Source organism: Scardinius erythrophthalmus (assembly GCF_964197995.2).
Source record: "Scardinius erythrophthalmus genome assembly, chromosome: 5".
In the NCBI taxonomy this organism is placed as follows: Eukaryota; Metazoa; Chordata; class Actinopteri; order Cypriniformes; family Leuciscidae; genus Scardinius; species Scardinius erythrophthalmus.
The window spans coordinates 53,433,755-53,457,875 of NC_138225.1; the positions used below are offsets into that span (position 1 = coordinate 53,433,755).

General features: G+C 40.9%; 1 protein-coding gene across 1 annotated transcript in view; it reads right to left on the minus strand.

The window, feature by feature from the left end:
• The window catches only part of astn2 (astrotactin 2), a 455,595-nt gene that overhangs the window by 346,510 nt on the left and 84,964 nt on the right, over window positions 1-24,121 (minus strand). The window contains exon 2 of the mRNA XM_081365202.1: window positions 20,612-20,799. Coding sequence (XP_081221328.1) covers window positions 20,612-20,799 — 188 coding nt within the window. The remainder of the gene's footprint in view (window positions 1-20,611; window positions 20,800-24,121) is intronic.

The window sequence follows — 24,121 nt, forward strand, 5'->3', positions numbered from 1 at the left end:
ATCTATCTATCTATCTATCTATCTATCTATCTATCTATCTATCTATCTATCTATCTATCTATCTATCTATCTATCTATCTATCTATCTATCTATCTATCTATCTATCGTAATAATGTATGATTTGCAAAAATGAAAACTGCTGCTTCTGTGTAGATGAGAGAATCAAAGTGTATGGCGTTGTGCACACGCTACATTGATTATGGCCAAGCATGCGCCCTTAAAATAGCATATGAATAACATGCGCAACGCGCCACTGACTTTAAACTATTTGTTCCTGGTTAGTGGCGCAATTGTTTTCTAAACCTGCAAAATAGCATGAAGGAACGTTTGCGTTGGAACACACCTCCTTTTTTGCGCTGAACCGCCCATGGAGCGCAAGTTCATTCCCTAGTTTAGCGACGTGCTTCTGTGGAGGGAAAAGCGCGCTTTGCGCGGGTGCAAAATAGGAATGATACATGCGTCGGTGTACAAAGTCAATTGCGCTGGGTGCAAGATAGGGCCCTAAATGTTAAACTATCATTAATACTGTTAATGTGCATTTCTCTAATCTGTGTTTCTCTATAATCTAACTATGAAATGCCATATTCTTTATATTGGTAAAACTGAAAGAGTGTATCAGCAATCTACTTCTACTGCACACATAAAAAGCTAAAGATTTTTTCTCCCGAAAATGTTCATGCATTACGCTCATTCACATGACTATTAAAGGTAACGGTGCTTGTATGGTCTCATAAATTGGCCTTTATTAGCTGTTCACTGGAGTAACAAACATCTGTGCGTGATTCACTTTGTGCTACACAGAAATCAATAAAGCATATGAAAGCTGAAGGCTCTCATTCTTTCATGACCGCCCTTTAACCTGAGCGCTTCATAAAATGAGCTGATCAAAGAAAACCTGAAGCAGATTTGTAGTTTTTACGCAGCGCACTGCTTTCCGTGTGTGCTTTACTAATAATGCAGGAGCCGCTGTCAGAGAAACAATGACCACCATGAGGCATGGAGAGAATATCATGAGAAAATATAGATCAAAGCTATTCAAGAACAGTGACTTCCTTTCATTCACAGTAAAAGGATCATGTAAGGCTGAAGAAGGACTTGAACTTGAGCTCAGCAGAGTTTGACTCATTAGATAGCATTAGTGTGCCTCTTTACTCGCCCATTTATAGCATTTTATTGTCTTTTTGTTGCGCTTTTAAAATGCCTTTGATTTGCACTGCCCATTTGTAGCACCAGGAGCCTTAGGGAAACATTATTTTATTCTTCTGTACACTTGGATAACTGCTGATAAAAAAGCTCTCGTCTTGACTTTAAACTGCGATCTGCAGTCTGTTGGACTATAAGCGTGTCCTAACTAATCTGCATGATATATCGTTTAGCATCGATATAGGATGTGTGTGATATTCACAATTCACGATTGCCAAGTAAAGGGATCATAGTTGATCGGTAAAGACACAACACTTCGAAACTTACATGATTCTCGGATTAACTGCAAAGTTTAACCATCATTGAGCAATAGTTTATAATTTGCACACGTTTTAGGTCCAGTCAGTTTAAACTGACACACGTTTAAACCCGCTAACACTGAACTCAGTCCTCTTTCTCATTTATTTGTGCTTGAACGAACACATACACACAAAATTATAAAAAATATATTTTAATAAAAATCATCTCGCTCTCCCTTTTCGACGAGTGTCCCCGTAAACAGAGTCGCTTATGGCTTACATGAACATAAAAAGTTGAGAAAGAAAACAGATGCGTATCATTATATTGGATCCATGCATTCAGTCTTATAGCCTAATATTGCTAATGTTATCAAACTACAAAATACAAAGAGAAAATCACTTTTGTAGCTGTACCAAAGATTAATTTATATGATTTGTGAAGACTGTTATTTTACATTTCACCATTGCATGTGTATTACCTGAATACTGTAAAAATTTCCTGAAAAACATAAAGCGCTGTTTATTTAATTTGTATCTTTCTTCTATTGCATTTATCTATGCTTGTAATTTGTTTATTTTCTATTCAGATTCACTAAAATACAAAATAACTCCAATCATGAATGATTCATTCTTTCCAAATAGAGCTATTCAAGTCATTTGGTGATTTTTTTTTTTTTATATATCACATATATATTGCAGAAAAACAAAATATCACAATGCCAGTTTTTTTCCCAGTATCGGGCAGCCCTAATCCTAACCAGACGCAACGTAACGCACAATAAAAGTTTTTTTTATTTTTTTTTATGTTAATCAGAAGTTGTGTCCAAAATGATGTTATATGCACTATGCAACTCCTTTCAAATAAACATTTAAACATCTTAAAGACCCCAAACTTTTGAATGGTAGCGCAGGTGTGTTTAAGATTGTGTATAATCTTCTTATAGAAGGGATGTTACGTGGAAAAGATGGGGCAAAATGCACAAGGAAATTAAATATTCTCAACAGTTTGCATGACAGTGACAACAGAAAAATACAAGTGTGTTAGTACTGATGGCTGTAAACATACTGACCATCAGTTTTGATAAATACTCAACTGCAACACCACAAGCTAAATCATCCAGCCCAGTCATCTTTCATCTTCAGAATGAGGGGATCAAACCTGAGATAACAAACAAGTGAGCGTGAACAGAGTGTGAGCGACAGCTCGCTGGAGAAGTGCAGCTCGACGCCTTCAATCTGTCACTTCCTTGACAGAATTACAGTTAATGATGCTCATTGAAAATGCCAGCCGCCGCTGTACACTCTCACACACCGACAGATACACCTTGTTTTCCCACGGAGAGGAAAACACACTTCTCTGCTCACTTGTAGCCGCTCCAGTTCTGTCCTCCTACGTCTGAATGATATCAGTCTCTCAGACCAAAGTGTAAATGTCATTGACTATGGAGGCGGATTGAGGATAGATGTGCAAGTGTGTGTGTGTGTTTGTTATGTCTTCTGGAAAAAACACTCCACTGGAAATGATGTGTCTTACAGCAGATGCGTCTTGTTGTTTGTGGACTTGTTTTGCGCCTGACTGTTGAAGTTTACTGCTGAAGTTCAATGTCTACAGCAACTTCTACAATGGATAACGTACAGAAAATTTGTTCTTACAATAATTGTCAGTAAAAAAAACATAATATATATATATATATATATATATATATATATATATATATATATATATATATATATATATATATATATATATATACATATATATATATACATATATATATATATATATATATTTATATTATGGTTTTTTTACTGACAATTATTGTAAGAACAAATTTTAGGCTCCTATCACTTTAAGACTGAATGCATGGATCCAATATAATGATACGCATCTGTTTTCTTTCTCAACTTTTTGTTCACGTAAGCCATAAGCGACTCTGTTTACGGGGACACTCATCGAAAAGGGAGGGCGAGATGATTTTTATTGAAATAAATTTTTATATATATATAATATAATTGTTAATATCTCGCAATTTTGACATTATAACTGCAAATGTATATCTTTTTATATAAATTTTGAGAAAAAAGTCTGAACTGCAGGATATAAACACAATTCTCAGAAAATAAGTCAGTGTTGTGAGATATAAACTTGAAATTCTGTTTTTTTCCACCGCAATTGCAAGTTTATATCTCACAGTTATGACTTATTTTCTCAGAAATGTCAGAAAAAAATGGTCCAAATTGTGAGATATTAGGATATTAAACTTTAAATTTCGAGTTAATATCTCCCAATTCTTACTTTTATCTCAGAAATGACTTATTTTACTAGAATGGTGAGATATAAACTCGGAATTGCACATAAATAAAAGCTAAACACTCCCAGTTCTCAGAAAATAAGTCAACTTTGTGGGATATAAACTTTAGTTCCCTTTCGAGGGAACTCGCGATGCGTCGATGACGCTTTGGGAACGCCCCCAGCGTGATTGCGTCTGAAGCATCTTCTGTCAACTAGTCCAATGGAATGAATGAAATGCACGTCATGGGCGGATGACGTCATGACCAGGAAGATACAAAAGCGCATCCGGTGAAACCGGCATTAGCTTCTGTTGCCTCAGCAAGCGATCTGTGTCAAACTGTCTGTCTATATTTATTGTTGTCTGTCACACGTTACTATGGCGAAACAAGTATTTAAGCAGTGTGCTTATCCTTGCCCGCGTTATTTAACGGGTGGGGATACACATGAGCTTTGTGTAATGTGTTTGGGAGTGGAGCATGCGGTATCAGCCTTCGAGGGGGCTGATTGCCAGCATTGTGAATGGCTGCCTCTCCGTACGCTCCGCTCCCGCCTGTTACTTTTCGAGGAAAGTGGCGAGGCTCGCGAGCCTCAGGGTGCTGGACCCGCTGCTGCCGAGGCAGCACGGAGAAAGCATACCTGGGGTTCGCAAATGGATCTTTCAGCGGGGTTGGAGACGGACCCGAGGATCCTTTCTCCTCCCTTACCTGGGGGATCCAGTGCTCTCTCTTCGGTGTCGGAAGCCCACTCTGCGGATTCTCCCGCCCGGGAAGAGAGCCTAGTGCTTCATTGCTCTAGTTCTGAGGAGGTAGATGTTTTAAGCACTGGCAGTGACACACATAATAAGGGGGAAGAGGATTCGCCATCTCTTTCCCCCGCATATGAGGAGTTGGTGGATGTTATTACTCGAGCTGTAGAAAAGTTACATATTGATTGGCCAGCTGAGAAAAGAGGTGCTCGTCCCAAAAGCAAATTAGACGAGCGCTTCTTACCATCTAATGTTTCACCTCCACCACGAGACCTTCCATTTTTCCCCGATCTTCATAATGAGTTATCCAGATCATGGAATAAACCTTATTCATCTCGTCTTTTCAGCCCTCATGTACACACATATTCACAAATAAGGGGGCTGAAAGAATACGGTTATGGGTCGATGCCTCGGGCAGAGCAAACGCTCGCGAGTTATTTATCTCCCGGTACAGCATCGTCCATGAGGGTCTCAGCTTTACCCACAAAACCATTAAAAGTTACATCTAATTTAGTGGGTAAATCATATACGGCAGCGGGTCAAGCCGGAGCCTGTCTGCATACTATGGCAGTGCTTCAAGCATATCAGGCTGATCTGCTGGGAGATTTGGACAAAAGTGAGGGGGTGGGGCCTGACGAAATTCGAGAGCTTCGTCGGGCCACAGACTTATCTTTAAGGGCTACTAAGGAGACCCCCAGAGCAATTGGGCGGTCTATGGCAGCATTAGTAGCCACTGAAAGACACCTCTGGCTTAATCTAGCAGATATAAAAGATAAAGATAGATATTTTCTGTTAGATGCGCCTGTGGATCCATCTGGTCTTTTTGGCGATACTGTTAATTCAGTAGTTGAAAGATTTCAAGAGTCAAAAAAGCAAGCAGAGGTTTTTAAAAAGTTTCTCCCTCGCCGTGTCCAACTCACTGGGGCTGCTGGGCGTGAGCAGCCCCAGCCGTCTAGCTCCTCATATCGAGCACAGCAAAAGGAGAGTGTTGCGTCTCGTGCGCCTCCACAGAAATATTGGAAACAGACGCAACACTCTCAGTCGAAGTCTTCGAAACCGAAGTCCGATCTGAGGGTCGTTCTTCAGGCTAAGAAGGCTTCGACTCAAAAGAAGAAGTCCTGACGCCACCAGCGTCAGACCACTGAGGGTAGCCCCAATCGAGATGGAACGGTGTACACCTCAGTATACGGTGCCCGTTTCATCTCGATGCCCTCAGGGGGCCGTTCTGCCAATCCCGCCACCCTCAGTGTTTCGGGGCGCAGCGGTCTCCAGCGAGTTTCTGGCGCAGTGCCAACCCGACATTGCGCCAGACTCGCACCTTCTGAGGGAGGTTCAAAAACAGTCAGTTCAGGTGTTTCCTGCCAGTATGCTTCAGGTCCCAGAACTGGCTGTCTCAAATATACCAGAGGCCAGCCTCGAGAGGCTGGTTCCCTTAGTAGATTTTCTGGCGGAATGGAAGAATCTGCCGAATATATCTCAATGGGTCCTGCAGATAGTAGAAAAAGGTTACAGAATCCAGTTTGGTTCTCGTCCACCACGCTACAACGGGGTGTTGCTAACGTTAGTACAGCCCGAGCAGGCTCTGGTGATGGAGCAAGAAGTGAAAGCTCTATTGGAAAAGGAGGCTATAGAGCAGGTGTATTATCCCGACAGAGAATCGGGTTTTTACAGCCGTTATTTCATTGTTCCAAAAAAGGATGGAGGGTTGCGTCCCATATTAGATCTTCGTCGTTTGAATCGTACAGTTCAGAAACTCAAGTTCAAGATGCTGACACTCAAACAGATCGTGACTCAAATCAGATCCGAGGACTGATTTGTCACGATAGATCTGAAAAACGCATACTTCCATGTCTCCATCCTCCCTCAGCACAAGAAGTTCCTGAGGTTTTCTTTCGGGGGCAAAGAATACCAGTATCGGGTGCTTCCATTCGGTCTAGCTCTATCACCCCGCACATTCACGAAGTGCGTAGATGCAGCTCTGGCCCCGTCAGGCTGCAGGGCTACGCATTCTGAATTACATAGACGACTGGCTGATTCTAGCGGAGTCAGAACAGTTGGCGGTTCGGCATCGAGATGTCGTCCTCGCTCATATGCAGAAATTGGGGTTGAGGCTCATCGCCAAGAAGAGTGTGCTTTCTCCAGTACAGAGGACCATTTTTCTTGGTGTGGTTTGGGATTCAGTCATGATGAGAGCCGTTCTGTCGCCCGCTCGTATAGCTGCTATCCTTACAGCCACAAAAGAGCTAAAGCTAGGCCAGTCACGCACTGTGAAACAGTTCGAGAGACTGTTGGGCCTCATGGCAGCAGCGTCCAACGTGATACCTTTTGGCCTGCTGTACATGAGACCTTTGCAGTGGTGGCTCAGGACCAGAGGGTTCTCCCCGAGGGGAAACCCGCTCCGTATGATCAAGATAACGCGGCGGTGTCTCCGCGCCTTGCTTATTTGGAGGAAACATTGGTTCCTGTCCCAGGGTCCAGTGTTGGGAGCTCTTTGCCATCGAGTTGCTATCTCGACAGATGCTTCCCTCACCGGCTGGGGAGCGGTAATGGAAGGCCGTTCAGCACAGGGTCTGTGGAGGAGTCATCATCTCTCTTGGCACATAAATTGCCTGGAGATGATGGCCGTCTTCAATGCGTTGAGACATTTCCTTCCAGACCTGAGGGGCCATCATGTGCTAGTTCGAACAGACAACACATCGGTGGTCTCTTATCTAAATCGTCAGGGGGGTCTGCGTTCGCGTCCGTAATGCAAGTTGGCACACCAGATCCTCCTATGGTCATTGGGGAAAATACTCTCTCTGAGGGCAGTGTATATTCCAGGGGACCAGAATATAGGAGCAGACACCCTGTCGAGACAGGGGCTGAGGCCAGGGGACTGGAGACTCCACCCCGAGGTGGTGGAGCAGATTTGGGAATTTTACGGATTCCGAGCAGAAGTGGATCTGTTTGCATCTCAGCACACGACACACTGTCCACTATGGTTCTCCCTTACTCACCCAGCCCCCTTGGGGCTGGATGCTTTGGTACAGACATGGCCGAGGTTACGTCTGTACGCCTTTCCACCTGTTGCTCTGCTCCCAGGAGTTTTGGAGAGAGTTCGTCAGGACGGGATAAGTCTACTACTTGTAGCACCACACTGGTTTTCGGATCTAATTCATCTCCTAGACGGACCTCCCTTGGAGATCCCAATCAGGAGAGACCTTCTGTCTCAGGCAGGGGGCACAATATTTCACCCCCGGCCAGAGATTTGGAAACTATGGGTTTGGCCTCTGAGGGGGCCCAGCTCATAGAGACTGGTCTCTCAACTGAGGTTGTTGAGACCATTCTAAGCTCCAGAGCTCCTGCTACGAGGAAACTTTATGCACTAAAGTGGAGAGTTTTCACTTCTTGGTGTCACCAGCGACAGTGGGATCCAGTTAACTGTTCAGTTAATACAGTACTTGAGTTTCTACAAGATCATTTTGTATCAGGTTTATGCCCTTCCACGCTTAAGGTTTACGTGGCGGCCATTGCAACTTTCCACGCCCCAGTGGGCAGTGCATCTTTGGGTCGAGACCCTCTGATTACGCGTTTCCTTCGTGGCACCCTGAGACTGAGGCCTGCAGTTCGCACAAGGGTACCAGCTTGGGACCTTTCAATAGTTTTAGAAGGCCTATCTGGGGCTCCCTTTGAGCCCTTAGATTCGGTTTCGGAAAAGTTTCTTACATTTAAGACTATCTTTCTGCTAGCTATTTCGTCCCTTAAAAGAGTCGGAGACCTTCAGGCTAGGCTTGGCACGATAGTCGGTGTTACCGGTGTTACACGGTGTTCAGTCGCAACACCGGTTTCATCACTTGCCCACCGCAGCACCGCAAAAATTTTTTTTTTAAAGCAATTACGCAGTATCCGTATTTTCTGTCACCAGTTGACTAGCGTTGTATGATCACGCTCAACCATTCAAGCGCGACAAAACAAGGGACCGCGCTGTAAGTCCTGCCTATTACACACGCACGCACACACACACACGGAAAAGACGCGCGTCAGTATCGAGTTCTCTTTTCGGCCTTGAACAAAACATAACACACGCACAAATTATGCCAAAATGTCCATTTTGTCGAGTGTCCTCATAAGAGCAAATTATTTAAATAATATCATAAATGAATGTAGAGATTTGTGAGGAAATGGGATGCGTGTCAGATGGAGTGTCATTAATGTTAATCAAAGAACAAAGGTAAGAGAGTAAATTACTCACTCAGACCCGGCGCCAGGAGGATTAGTATACCGGTAGCCTAATAATCATGAATGCACTCTCTTGTGTGTATGAATGAATCTTTTAACACATCTCCGGCGAACGGCTTCTTCACGCAAAAGAAAAACTCTTCATAAAGCGCAGTGAAACTCATGTGGCATTTCCTGATGGAACGAGGTTGTTCGTTAACTTCATTTTATACGTGCAATTCACACGAGTTCTAAACGAATGCGAGACTGCTGCGATTAGTCAAACTTTATTAATGAAACCAAATCAGAGGGAATAGTTTCTTTAATGTATTTTTTTTTTTTTTTTTTTTTACCGGTTGGCCGGTCACACGGCTTTCGTAGTTTTCAGTTAGGCTAGTGCGGAGACCAGGGCCGGGTTTCCCGATAACGATGCATCTTAGCTCTTAAGAGCGTTCTCTATGTGCAAGGTTACGCGTTCGTGCTACTTAGAAGTCGCTGTCCATTCGCGAAGTGCTGAAATATAATCTAAATAGAGGACACTGACAACGCGCTGAAAGACAGGACCGAGCAGGTAATATTTAATATGAAACAAAGTCTCAACTTTCAAATTTGGTCAGTCAAACAAAAATAAAATACGCCTACCGTTTTTTGTCTCTTTAATGTGTCGTGACAGATTGCCTCAGTTAAAGCCAAAGCCAAATCCACCGAAGTTAATCAATAACTCTTCTGTCTGCTTTGTCGCACAAAAATTGTGGAATTTGATTGGTCAGATCGCATGTCAATCAAACTCAATACGAATGATGAATTGACGCCATGTAAAAAAAAATTACATCACTCTAACACCCCCCACCCCCACGATGAAACCGGTAATACCGGTGTTGTCATAAGTCGATTAACCGGTGGGAGAATATTATCACCGTCACATCTCTACTTCAGGCCCTTTCGGTATCTCCCACCTGCCTTGAGTTTGCACCTGGGATGGTTAAGGCTTTCTTATACCCTAAACAAGGATATGTTCCTAAAGTTCCTACCAATATTCCAAGGCCTATTGTGTTGCAAGCTTTCAGTCCTCCTCCGTTTACCTCTGCGGACCAGGAAAAGCTGAACCTTTTGTGAGCACTGGACACTTATGTTCATAGGACTTCTTCGTGGAGAAGATCCAATCAGTTGTTTGTTTGCTTTGGATCACCCAAGATAGGTCTTCCAGCTTCTAAACAGACAATTAGCAAGTGGATAGTTGAGGCTATCTCTATTGCTTATGAGTCCTCTGACCAACCGTGCCCTTTGGTGGTCATCGACCTGAGACGTTTTTTTTTTTTAGTTTTTTTTTGTTTGTTTTTTTCATAATTGCATGTTTATATATCGCAATTGATTTTATTTCTCAGATTTGTGAGTTTATTTATAGAATTTTGGCTTGTTTTCTCTAAATTGTGAAAAATATGCTCCACATTGTGAAATATAAACTCACAAATGTTAGTTATAAAGTCAGAATTGTACAATAAAAAAAACTGTATCTCACAATTCATACTTTCATCTCAGAATAAGTTGAGTTTAAATAGGCTAACAAAATTCACAAAAGTCACAAGTACCTTTTTTTATCCATTTATGCATTATTTTTATTCCGTGCTGGAAACGAGCTTCCACATAATGCCACTGATTCAGCAATTTGAGCAGAAACAGTCACTGGAGAGTGTGAAATAACCTGCTTCTTCAATGGCTCTCTGTGGGATCTCCACACATATATAATAATGTTGTTCATTGAACTACTTCCCTAAACTATAGCAACATTAGCAGCTCACAGCTGAGAAACATAATGCTGCTTTACAGTATCAAAGCTCTTATTATTGATGCAGGGCAGCGTTGATGACAAGCTTCTGTTTGTGTTGGAGAGGGAGAGAGGGAGAGAGTAAGAGAGAGTTGCTGTCCTGGGAAATTACAAGTAATTTAGGAAAAATCAATCAAATTGTCATTTATATCCTATTGTTTATTGTCTTTGAATTTCTCTGCTTCTTTTGCTGTGCGGCTTTTGAAATAAGTGACATCGAACTGATCTGGAGCTGTGCATTTCTAGAAAATTACCCTGAGAACTCATAATGTGTTGCATTATTAATGTAATCAATGTTCATAATGTTAAAAAAGAAAAGTGTAATGTAATTGTAAATCTTGTGTTCCATTTAGTAACGTATTCTTACATTATGAAAAATTAATTACATTGTGAACTCACCAAGAGCAAAATATATTTCATGTTGAAATACCTAATAAATGCACAATATTTCAATATTCATTGATTTAATATTATTAATGTTATTGTTGTTTTTATTAGTGATAGTAATATTTAATTGCACATTCCTTCGGTAACACTTTACAATAAGGTTCCATTTGTTTACGTTAATCAACTATATATAAAAAAAAAATATATATATATATATCAATCCTAATTCATGTTGATTTCAACATTTACTAGTACATTATTCAAATCAAAAGTTGTATCTGTTAATATTATTCAATGGACCTGAGCTGTGACGCTTAACGTTTATTGTTGTTATTGTTGTTGTTGTTTTTAATTAACTAACACTAATTAATTAATAATATTAACTAGTAAGAACAACATGCAGTTCAGTTTTGCTTTTTGTGCAATTTTATAACAGGAAAATGACTATGATTAACCTCGGTTGTGTATAAATAATGGGCCTAATGTGTGCAAAAACACTGCATTATCAGCGTAGTAATTCAGTCTTTGAGTACTAAATCCCGCATTAAGTTTGCTTAAAAACTCGTTTCAGATTAATAAACTTGTCTGATCGTCTGGGAATATTTTCTGTAGCACTAGATATTAGACCCGTAGTTCTTCTCAGTGGGACTTTCATGATTTTTAATAGGATACAATGCTCCGGAAAAACTCAACATTCTAGTTATAAACTTTTTTGTTATGTTTTCAAATAATTGTTATTGATTTTTTTTTTGTATGCATGTATCATTTCCTATCATTAAATGTGATTATTTGTAATATATTTGCTTCATATCTGCCACCAGTTACACTCCACTGTGAATATGTGTTTTGGCATCAGCCATAAAATATTAATATCAGGAGACTATAACTTGCTAGCAACTTGATTCCAGTTTCTATATATGACCTTTTATGAACAAATGTAAAAATCATCTTGCCATAAACCTGTGGCCAAGTAATACACAATGAAATATAGCACTCAATAAATCAACAATATGTGAATTAAAAATGCAATGGAAAATAGTATATACATTATATATATATATATATATATATATATATATATATATATATATATATATATATATATATATATATATATATATTCTTTAAAAATAACTTTTTTTTAGAACATATCTTTTTAAAATGAAATATTATTTAAAGTATTTGGACTAGTTTTTTATTTATATATTATTATTATTTTTATTTTTTTAAGTTGTGATAATAGATATAGAATAGATGATAAAAGATGAGGCTATATAACTCCATGGCAAATATCCATTTATTAACATAAATGTGTTGTAAAAGATGGCATTAATTATAATCATTACAATTTTTTTTTTAAAAATTAGAAAGCCAATAAATCTCTGTTACTTTAATTCCCTATTATCACTGTAAAGCTGCTTTGAAACAATCTAAATTGTTAAAAGCGCTGTATAAATGAAGGAGACTTGACTTGACTTGACTAATGTCAATAGAGATAAATAAATATGGTAACACTTGAGTTTAGGGTCCAATTCTTATTATAGTCTAGTTGCTAATTAGCATATTATAGGATATTGGCTGTTTAATAGTGCTTATAAAGCACATATTAATGCCGTATTAACTCTTAATACTTTACTAACTATTAATAAGCAGTAATTAGTTGTTTATTGAGGCAAAAGTCATAGTTAATAGTTAGTTAATAGTAAGAATGTGACACTAAACTAAAGTGTGGCCATAAATACTGTAACAAATGTATTACTGCTCATTGTTTAGTTAGTGTTAATAGAACCTTATTATAAAGTGTTACCATTACTTATAATATACACTGTAAAACATTTCCACTTCAACTTAAAAACTGCTGCCTTAAAAGTATATTAAATAAAATTATCAAATTGGCTGTTCAAGTCTTTTCAACTCATTGTTTTAGTTTACTTCAGTTATATTAAGCTGACTTAAACAATTGAGTTGACTCTTGTATAACTTAAAAAGTGAAATTGAAATCGGTTAAATGGACGTGTCTAATACGTCAGCACACAATCTCTCACGAGTCTTGAGTTTGGTTGAGATCTGCTGACTGAAAAGCTCATAACATATGATTCAAATCTATATTCATCAGATCATCAGACGCTCCTGCCCTGTGATGGAGACTGTACTCATTTGAGCCAGTGCATTTCAACGCGTGTCTTGAACTTATTAGTGTTGACAGCATATGGCCTACACAACTGCAAGAAAAGAGAAAATGTTTTCAGACTGAGGAGAGGAGAAGATAATGTGTAGCCTATTACTGTGCCAAGTAGAAACTGTGGTCTGTTTCTGATGTAATAAAGCTTCTGCTATGGATATTGAGCTGCTTGTTCTCTCTCTCTCTCTCTCTCTCTCTCTCTCTCTCTCTCTCTCTCTCAAAACATAAGTGTGAATTTCCAGCATTCCCCTGCTGGCTGTTATACTATCATAATAATCTTCAACTAGTAGCAAAACTTATTACAAATAAATGTCAACTGTACAGGGTGAGAGTGAGCAGAAGTGACTGTGATTGCAGCATTGCAAACACTTTTTATATATTGAAAATTATGTTTCAGACAATGTTACGACTGTTTTTGTCACATGCCTGTCCTGTCTTGTGCTGCACATGGGTGTTTTGTTATTTTGGGCCATGTGCTCGTGTCTATTGTCTAGCCCCTCCCATCTTGTTATCTGATTATTGGTTAATTTGTCCCACCTGTCTTTCTCGTTACCCTCCTTTGTTTGTTCCCCTATTTAGCCTCCTTGTGTTTGTAGTCTTGTGCTGGTTCGTTTGTCCGAGTTTCTCGTTCCTGGAGTTCCTGAGTTTTGAGTTTGTACCTTGTCTGCTTGTCACTAATAAATCTCCTCTGCATTTGTATTCTCGTCTCTCGTTCACTGTTCCGTGACAGAACGAACCAGCCAGAATGTGGATACAGCGGAGTGAGATTTTTCCTCAGGGAGAGGATAAAGGATCTTCAATTTCCTTGTTGGAATACTTCGCTAGGTGCGTTCAAAGGACTATGGAGGAGGAGGCGGCCACGGCAGACGGCGGTCAGCTGAAAGGAGAGCCTTCACCGCTGGTCCCGAAACAGAGGAGGAGAAGGAAGAATCCCTCCGTGACTGTTCCAGTGGACCCAGTTCCGGTGGTCCCGAGTCCGGTGGTTCCGGTTCCGGTGGTCCTGAGTCCGGTGGTCCCAGTTCCGGTGGTCCAGAGTCAGGTGGTCCCGAGTCCGGTGGTCCCAGTTCCGGTGGTCCTAGTTCCGGTGATCCCGAGTCCGGTGGTCCCAGTTCCGGTGGTCCCAGTTCCGGTGATCCGGAGGTGGAGGAGGAGGAAGACTTCCTGCCTCCCCAATGGCCCGGAGGCCGTCCCCTCCGAGCAGCCCGCTGTCGTCCCGGAGGCCGTCCCCTCCGAGCAGCCCGCTGTCATCCCTGAGATCGTCTCGGAGCCGCCCACCATCAGTTTTATGCAGTGGCGGTACTGCAGGCGTGGAGGAAGCACAGGACGTCTGCCGATCCAGAGACTGTTCCTGAGCCTGTGTCTTCGGACAAGATGGCCGCCGCCGAGCCTGTTCACGTCACGCCTGCCGAGCCTGTGTCTTCAGACAAGATGGCCGCCGCCGAGCCTGTTCACGTTACGCCTGCCGAGTCTGGGTCTTTGGACAAGATGGCCGCCGCCGAGCCTGGGTCTTCGGACTAGATGGCCGCCGCCGAGAGTGTTCACGCCACGTCTGCCGAGCCTGTGTCTTCCGACAAGATGGTCGCTGCCGAGCCTGTTCACGTCACGCCTGCCGAGCCAGTGTCTTCGGACAAAATGGCCGCCGCCGAGCCTGTGCATGTCACGCCTGCCGAGCCTGGGTCTTCGGACAAGATGGCCGCCTCCGAGAGTGTTCACGTCACGTCTGCCGAGCCTGGGTCTTCGGACAAGATGGCCGCCGCTGAGCCGGTGGTGTCAGTTCCTGAGCCGGTGGTGTCAGTTCCTGAGCCGGTGGTGTCTGTTCCTGAGCCGGTGGTGTCTGTTCCTGAGCCTGAGCCGGTGGTGTCTGTTCCTGAGCCTGAGCCGGTGGTGTCTGTTCCTGAGCCTGAGCCGGTGGTGTCTGTTCCTGAGCCTGAGCCGGTGGTGTCTGTTCCTGAGCCGGTGGTGTCTGTTCCTGAGCCTGAGCCAGTGGTGTCTGTTCCTGAGCCTGAGCCGGTGGTGTCTGTTCCTGAGCCTGAGCCTGAGCCGGTGGTGTCTGTTCCTGTTCCTGAGCCGGTGGTGTCTGTTCCTGTTCCTGAGCCGGTGGTGTCAGTTCCTGTTCTTGAGCCGGTGGTGTCTGTTCCTGTTCCTGAGCCGGTGGTGTCAGTTCCTGTTCCTGAGCCGGTGGTGTCTGTTCCTGTGCCTGAGCCGGTGGTGTCTGTTCCTGAGCCGGTGGTGTCTGTTCCTGAGCCTGAGCCGGTGGTGTCTGTTCCTGAGCCTGAGCCGGTGGTGTCTGTTCCTGAGCCTGAGCCTGAGCCGGTGGTGTCTGTTCCTGTTCCTGAGCCGGTGGTGTCTGTTCCTGTTCCTGAGCCGGTGGTGTCAGTTCCTGTTCCTGAGCCGGTGGTGTCTGTTCCTGTTCCTGAGCCGGTGGTGTCAGTTCCTGTTCCTGAGCCGGTGGTGTCAGTTCCTGTTCCTGAGCCGGTGGTGTCAGTTCCTGTTCCTGAGCCGGTGGTGTCTGTTCCTGTTCCTGAGCCGGTGGTGTCAGTTCCTGTTCCTGAGCCGGTGGTGTCTGTTCCTGAGCCTGAGCCGGTGGTGTCTGTTCCTGAGCCTGAGCCGGTGGTGTCTGTTCCTGAGCCTGAGCCGGTGGTGTCTGTTCCTGAGCCTGAGCCGTCGGTGTCTGTTCCTGTTCCTGAGCCGGTGGTGTCTGTTCCTGTTCCTGTGCCTGAGCCGGTGGTGTCTGTTCCTGTGCCTGAGCCGGTGGTGTCTGTTCCTGTTCCTGAGCCGGTGGTGTCTGTTCCTGTTCCTGAGCCGGTGGTGTCTGTTCCAGTTCCTGAGCCGGTGGTGTCTGTTCCTGAGCCTGAGCCGGTGGTGTCTGTTCCTGTGCCTGAGCCGGTGGTGTCTGTTCCAGTTCCTGAGCCGGTGGTGTCTGTTCCTGAGCCTGAGCCGGTGGTGTCTGTTCCTGTTCCTGAGCCGGTGGTGTCTGTTCCTGTGCCTGAGCCGGTGGTGTCTGTTCCTGTGCCTGAGCCGGTGGTGTCTGTTCCTGTGCCTGAGCCGGTGGTGTCTGTTCCTGTGCCTGAGCCGGTGGTGTCTGTTCCTGTTCCTGAGCCGGTGGTGTCTGTTCCTGTTCCTGAGCCGGTGATGTCTGTTCCTGTTCCTGAGCCGGAGGTGTCTGTTCCAGCGCCGTGGCCGCCCGAGGGGGTCGTCTCCGCCGTGGCCGCCCGAAGGGCCGTTCCACCCTGGTCGCCAGATGGACGGTCTGTCCCTCCCATCCCGCCCTGGTCTTATGGAGCGTCTGGTAGCAGCTCCGTAGGGAGGGGGTAATGTCACATGCCTGTCTTGTCTTGTGCTGCACATGGGTGTTTTGTTATTTTGGGCCATGTGCTCGTGTCTATTGTCTAGCCCCTCCCATCTTGTTATCTGATTATTGGTTAATTTGTCCCACCTGTCTTTCTCGTTACCCTCCTTTGTTTGTTCCCCTATTTAGCCTCCTTGTGTTTGTAGTCTTGTGCTGGTTCGTTTGTACGAGTTTCTCGTTCCTGGAGTTCCTGAGTTTTGAGTTTGTACCTTGTCTGCTTGCCACTAATAAATCTTCTCTGCATTTGTATCCTCGTCTCTCGATCACTGTTCCGTGACAGTTTTATCCTTGTAACAAACTGCAACCAGTTGTGTTTGACAATGTTCAATGTAGCACACTGGTTTGGGGAAAATAATAATTAGATACACATAGTACAAAGTTGTCTTGAAAGAGAACATTAATCCAAATAATCATGATAAAACAACCCTGCACTATTATCCCACAAATCAGCACCATATCAAAATATATATATTTTTTTCTTCTTCTTCTTTGTTTTGTTTAAGCATGCATGCACTGATTTTACATTAAAATTCAGAACACAGAAATAAATGATTATTAAATACTGCAAAATCCTGGCAATATTTCAGCGTCTTCAACATTTTATTTATTTTTTATTTTTTGAGGGCTGTTATTTCCAGTGTTATGCTCTCTCTACTCTCATCGGCTGCCAGAGAACGGGTGTGTGATGAATTCATTGAAGTTGCACGCAAAGTACAATAAACTGCAAAACTATGTGCACCCAGAGATTTGCACCAGTGAAAATGAAGCAATATCACATGAGCAGGAGCGATGTTGCTCCCGATATCAGCACAGATGTGTTCATATTCACACCAACAGCACATCTGTAAGTGTGAAATTGCTTTTATACTGTATATAATTCAATAAACGGTAACACTTTAGTTTAGGGTTCAATTCTCACTATTATCTAGTTGCTTATTAACATGTACAGATATTGGCTGTTTTTTTTAGTACTTATAAAGCACATATTCATGCCCTTTTCTGCATGACCATATTCTACATCCCTTAATTACCCAATGCCTAAATTTAACAACTACCTTCTTAACTATTAGTAAGCAGTAATTAGGAGTTTATTGAGGGAAAAGTCACAGTTAATAGTGAGAAGTGTGACCCAATAAACAAAGGGGCAGATTTACTAAACAGGACAAACTAGCGGCAGCAAACAATAAAGAACAGATGAGAGTTGTAAGTTCTGCAGGTGATCTACAGAGAATGTGCAAACGCAATGACATATAAGGTGCAAAATAGGTTAAGGCATGCTTTTCTGGTTCAATAATGGTGCAAATACCAGTCAATTGACTGCCACAAACCGTAGTAAATCACCTTGCATGATTCATTTAAATACTCTCCCTCCAATAAATGTTGTGTCTGAAAGGGAAACTCCTACAAATGCATATGCAATAATATCAACTGCAAAATTAACTAAAATAAGTATTTAGTAAATCCTGACAGTAGCTTTATAACTCCAAAAGAGAGTTTGCGCTGGAGCAAGCTGTTGGGAAATCTGGCTCATTAGACAATGAAAATAGTTTCAAATGAAGCAAAAACAGGATCAACCACTGTGTATCAACACACAATAATCAACAGGAGAATGAATGAATCCTTCTGTGAGAAATGCTTGGCTTATGAATATCAAGCTATGTTACTGGATGCTCCCGGAAGGTTAACATCTGTATGGCCCATTTATTATTTATTATCTAGTCTAGTGCACTTCTTGAGGCCAGGGAAGTGAGGTTTACATGCACAGCTCTCACTACCCGGACTCCGTTACACTTGCATTATAGAACCATGACTTTTGTTCAGTGTATTCACAATAGTGTGCCTGAATAACATTGCATAGTTGCGGAGGGTAATTTTCTATTGCAAATGCAAATGGATTGCATTCTATTCTATTCTATTCTATTCTATTCTATTCTATTCTATTCTATTCTATTCTATTCTATTCTATTCTATTCTATTCTATTCTATTCTATTATATTCCATTCTATTCCATTCCATTCCAAGCTACACTTTATTTTGATGTTCCACTTTAGACATTCAACTAACTATATGTAATTTAGCAACTGCATGCCAAATAACTCTAATTAGAGTAAGCAAGGAAAATTAAAACAGTTATTCATAATGCTTTACATCGAAGGGAATTAAAATACCACACTATGGCAATTCAAAGTGCTTTGCATAGAAAATAAGCACAAAATAAAAGCAAGGGAAATTAAAACAGTTATAAAAAAGAATTAAAAGAGATAAATGATACAGTTATAAAATGAATTAGAGTAAAATTAATTAAAGTAGTAAAAATATGATATACAGAATGAACTTCTCATCTGGCAAAACGCCGGTGTATCTTATTTTGCTCTTACCCAATTCTCAGTGCCATTTGAGTTCAGTTTAGAATCAAAAGGAAGAATACAGTGCAGTCAGTCGAACGTACAGTGGATATAGTTATAAAAAGAATTAGAAGAGATAAACTGGCAAAACACTGGTGTATTATATTTTGTACAGATGCTTGTTATACTGTGAGATTATCCCATGTGGATTGTACTGTGTCTGTGGTGATCGTTCAACGCGCCTAAAAATCTATTTGACGTCTCCAATAGACCTGATTGTTCCCGAAAATCGGACAGGAGGAGCTCTAGGACTGACTCGTTGGGTTCTGCCCCATCAGTCCACACCCCATATAAAACATTTGTTTGGAAGCTCTAGGAATGGAGTCGATCCAGTCCGCACCCCACAGAACCTCGGGTTTAATTGACACATCAAACTCACTACTCCACCACAGACCCAGGCCATCAGCATGGGTTCATCTCTCAATTTCTCCAATTAAGTAATTTATGTTAGTCTGTTATCCAATTTTCAGTGCCATTTGAATTTAGAATCAAAAGGAGGATGCAGAGATAAAATACAGTGTAATCAGTGGAACGCACAGCGGCACAGTGCTCATTCAGTAAATGCACAGCTAAACAGAAGTGTTTTGAGTCTGGATTTGAATGTGAGACTGTAGGTGCACATCTGATCTCTTCTGGAAGCTGGTTCCAGCATAATAGCTAAAAGCAGACTCGCCATGTTTAGAGTGAACACTTGGTATTTCTAGCTGATGTGATCCTAATGATCTGAGTGATCTGTTGGGTTTATATTCAGTGAGCATATCTGCAATGTATTGAGGTCCTAGGCCATTGAGTGATTTATATACCAGTAATAATACTTTAAAATCAATCCTAAATGTATTTGGAAGCCAGTGTAAAGACCTGAAGACTGGTGTGATGTGTTCATATGTTCTGGTTCTGCTCAGCGTTCTGTATGAGCTGACACTGTCTTATGGTCTTTTTGGGAAGTGAGGAGTCCATTACAATAATCCTGTAATCCTCCATTCATTCGATTGGACAGTGGAAAAAAACACGATGACGTTGAGCGCTTTACGACTCTACTTTTTTCTATTCTATTCCACCCAGCTTATAGTATTTTATATTGTCTGTAACTTTATGTCATAATACATTTCAAATCACTTGCTTGTGATTGTGGTCACGACTGCTCAGCCAACTTTAATGATAAGAATGTACTGAAGTGTGCATTTTACTGTACGTTGCACACTATCAAGTTCCAAAAAAAATATATGTGACCACAAAACCACAAAATGTACATCATCTGAAAGCTGAATAAATAAGCTTTCCATTGATGTATGGTTTGTAAGATATCTGGAATCTGAGGGTGCAAAAAAATCTAAACATTGAGAAAATCTCCTTTAAAGTTGTTTGTTTATGTTGGCGATTGTGCTGCATTCACTCACAAAAATACATGTTTTATATATTTACAGTTGGAAATTTACTAAATATCTTCATGGAACATGATCTTTACTTAATATCCTAATGATTTTTGCCATAAAAGAAAAATCAATAATTTTGACCCATACAATGTATTGTTGGATATTGCCACAGATAAACCCGTGCGACTCGTGACTGGGTTTGTGATCCAGGGTCACATATGATCAATAATTCATGGCTTCATGTGTATTTCCATTACTTTGCATCTTCTTACATTTGAACTTTATTATTTTAAGTAATGTGAGAATCATAGATTTAACAAAAAATTCGATTGTACTTAAGTTAATTTGCTGCCTTAAGTTTTCATCTCGACTTGAAATCTAGTGTAGCTTCAGAAGATGTGAGTGTACTCACCATCACTGAGATGTGCAGCAGGTGCATGTGTTCGTGCAGGACCCGAGGCTGTTCCCGAACCGTGGGCTGCGTGACCTGGGACAGTTGCTCAGAGCTGCTGACGGACACGTGGAAGAACAGCGTCCCGTTCTCCAGCCACTGCTGCTTCCAGTGCACCTGAGAGATGAGCGCCCCGGTCCCGGACATCTCTGAAACACAAGGAGGAACGACACGCTGATCACACACTGTGGGCCGCACTCATTTCACTGGCGTTCTGAACAGCAGAGCGGTAAAAACAGGTATATTGTTATTTACAAAATGCAAAATGAAACAAAAAACTAAAAAAAGTGTAATGAGCACATCCTGTAATTCTAGAGATATAATATAAGATACATTACATAATACACTACCAGTCAAAAGTTTGGTTTATTGATTTAAATATTTTGAAAGAAGTCTCGTATGCTCACCAAATTAACATTTAATTTTTCAAAAAATAAAATAAATAATTTTGTCTTTTAATTAAAATCATTATAATATGATGATTTGATGCTCAGTTATCAGCAATTATTATTGATGACCAATAATGTTGCTCTCATCACATTTGTGATGCTTCATATTTTTGTGGAAAATGTGATACTTTTTTTCCCCGGAATCTTTCATTAATGGAAAGTTCAAATAAACAGCATTTCTTTAATATTATTAATTGTCACTTTTGATCAGTTTTCTAAACTAAGAAAGAAAAATCCTTCTATTTTTTTTTTTCAATCTTACCCCAAACTTTTTTAATTGTTAGCGTCTCATGGTTTCCATAAAAATATGAAGCAGCGCAACTATTTTCAACATTAATAATAATCATAAATGTCTCTTGATCATCAAAACATCATATTAGAGTGATTTCTGAAGGATCATGTGACACTGAAGACTGGAGTAATGATGCTGAAAATTCAGCTTTGAACACAGGATTAAACTACACTTTACTATATTCATGTAGAAACCAGCTATTTGAAATTATAATAGTATTTCACAATTTTACTGTTTTCACTATATATGATTCATGCATATATTGTGTTTTAATCCATCATGAAGGTTCTTTGTGGATTTGTGTGACTCCACCTGAACTTCCATATTAGACTAGAAATAATCTCTGCCGTCAAATGAAGAGTTATTATGACATCCTAACCAAGTCATCCATTTTCCCAACTTCAAACATGTTCTTCCGAGCATCAGATCGAGTCTCTTCATACCAGCACTCTTTTGATATCTCAAACGGTTCTTGACGTCTTTAATCTAAAGGTGACATTGTCAGATGTGCTTGAAACAGAGTCTCCGAGTTCAATCGCGATAACCGCACCTCTAACTTTCTGACATCTGACAAGTTTCAAGTGTTTATTAGTTCATTGAAGTTACTGGCATCACTGCTTCAAACACTGCGTCATCATTTACTCACATTCACAGCAATCTTAAGTCGTACAACCAGCAAACAAATAATAATTCAGTTCAACTTTGTTTTTGCACATGTACATGCTAAATCATATTAGGTTTAACTAAATGTAAATCTATTACACTAAGTTTTTGTTGTGTATCTTTGTTCTGAAATAGAGCTGTAATACAATAAAATATAAATGCTAAATATATTAAATATATTTTAAAGTATAAATATTATTTGAAAAACTTGTTTTATTGTCTGTTTGTATTATCTGAAAATTAGAAATGTTGCATTAGCTGACTGAAATAAAATCAAACTTGAAGTACTAAACGTACAAAAAACTCAAATAAACATAAATATAAATATAAAACATAAAAAAAAAAACATAATAAAGTTACTAAAGCTAAAATTAAATCCAAAATATCAGCTACTTAAAAATACCAATAATACTATATGGATAATATTATAGTGGACCAGATGTCATTCATTAGTTTTGTGCATTTCATAAGCAATCGTGACATGGCAACTTATAATCTTAAATATTAACTTAACTTATTATATATATATATATATATATATATATATATTAAACCATTAAAACAAGATTTGAAAGCTCCGGTGGAGGGGAGGATAATAGTGAATCATGAATTGCAGTCTGATCCTCTCACAAAGCTACTGTATTTAGAAGACAGTTATGAGGATTTTTTTTTCTATATTGGAGCTTGAAAACCTCTTCAATCCTAAAGGATTGAAAAGACATGAGTTTGGAACGACATGAGGGTGAGGTTTTCATTTTGAAAATTTCCTTTAATTTCAGCCATCTCCAGTCAACAAACGGCCTCTTAAATCAGTCATTCCGGTACAAATGATAATCAAACACGGCTCATAAGCACGGCTGGATTGATCTTCAATCATTCTTGAATCAGAGATCGGCTTCAGCGACTTCAGTCCTCAAAGCATAATCAAAAATCTCCAGCGTGTGATTGTACACCTCTATACGCTCCAGTGAGAACTGTTCCCGAACTGTTATTTGGAGAGGAATGGAGACCTTGAGGGGAGAACTGATAAAACGTGTCCAGATAGGGATCAGATCCGTGCGATGGCCTTTCCATCGACTCGGGTTTGCGGTTTGACCACTCAGCGTGACCTCGGGAGTAATAAGCCTGATATTTTCAAAGGAGCTTCAGATGTGAGGTAAAGCTGTTTCACCAGTAACGAGACGCAGGGAATTGATCCTGGAGGAGCACAGAGTGGCCGGATGCTGAGAACGGGACATTCGGAAATCAGGAAGATCCTGACCTCCAACAAAAGTGCTGTTAGATTTCTCTTTCAGATCTCCGGAGACCTCGTACAGTTCTCAGTTCAGCGTCATTTCGGGATCGGAAAGAAGTGCACTTAAAGGAGTAGTTCACTATAAAATGAAAATTACCCCATGATTTACTCACCCTCAAGCCATCCTAGGTGTATATGACTTTCTTCTTTCAGACGAATACAATCAGAGTTATATTAATAATCACCCTGACGCATCTTTATAATGGTAGTGAATTGCAACCTACAGTTTGAAGCTCAAAAAAGTGCATCCATCCATCATAAAAGTTCATCTATCCATTATAAAAGTGCATCCATCAGTCATAAACGAACTCCACACGGCTCTGGCGGGTTAATAAAGGCCTTCTGAAGTGAAGCTATGAGTCTGTGTAAGAAAAATATTCATATTTAAAACTTTATGAAGTAAAATAACTAGCTTCCGGCAAAGCAAACATTGGGATTTGACTTAAATCTAAGCACAACTTATGTGAGTATAATGCAAAGTACTCCTGACGTCACAAGTTGTGTAAATTGCGTTTGGCCGGAAGCTAGAATTTTACTTTGTAACATGATAAATATTATTATTATTTTTATTTTTTCAAACTAACTCATGGCTTTGCTTCAGAAGGCCTTTATTAACCCCCGGAGCCGTGTGGAGTTTGTTTATGACGGATAGATGCTTCAATCTGTTGTTTCCAATTCACTGCCATTATAAAGCTTGGAAAAGCCAGGACATTTTTTAATATAACTCCGATTGTATTCGCCTGAAAGAAGAAAGTCATATACACTTAGCTTGA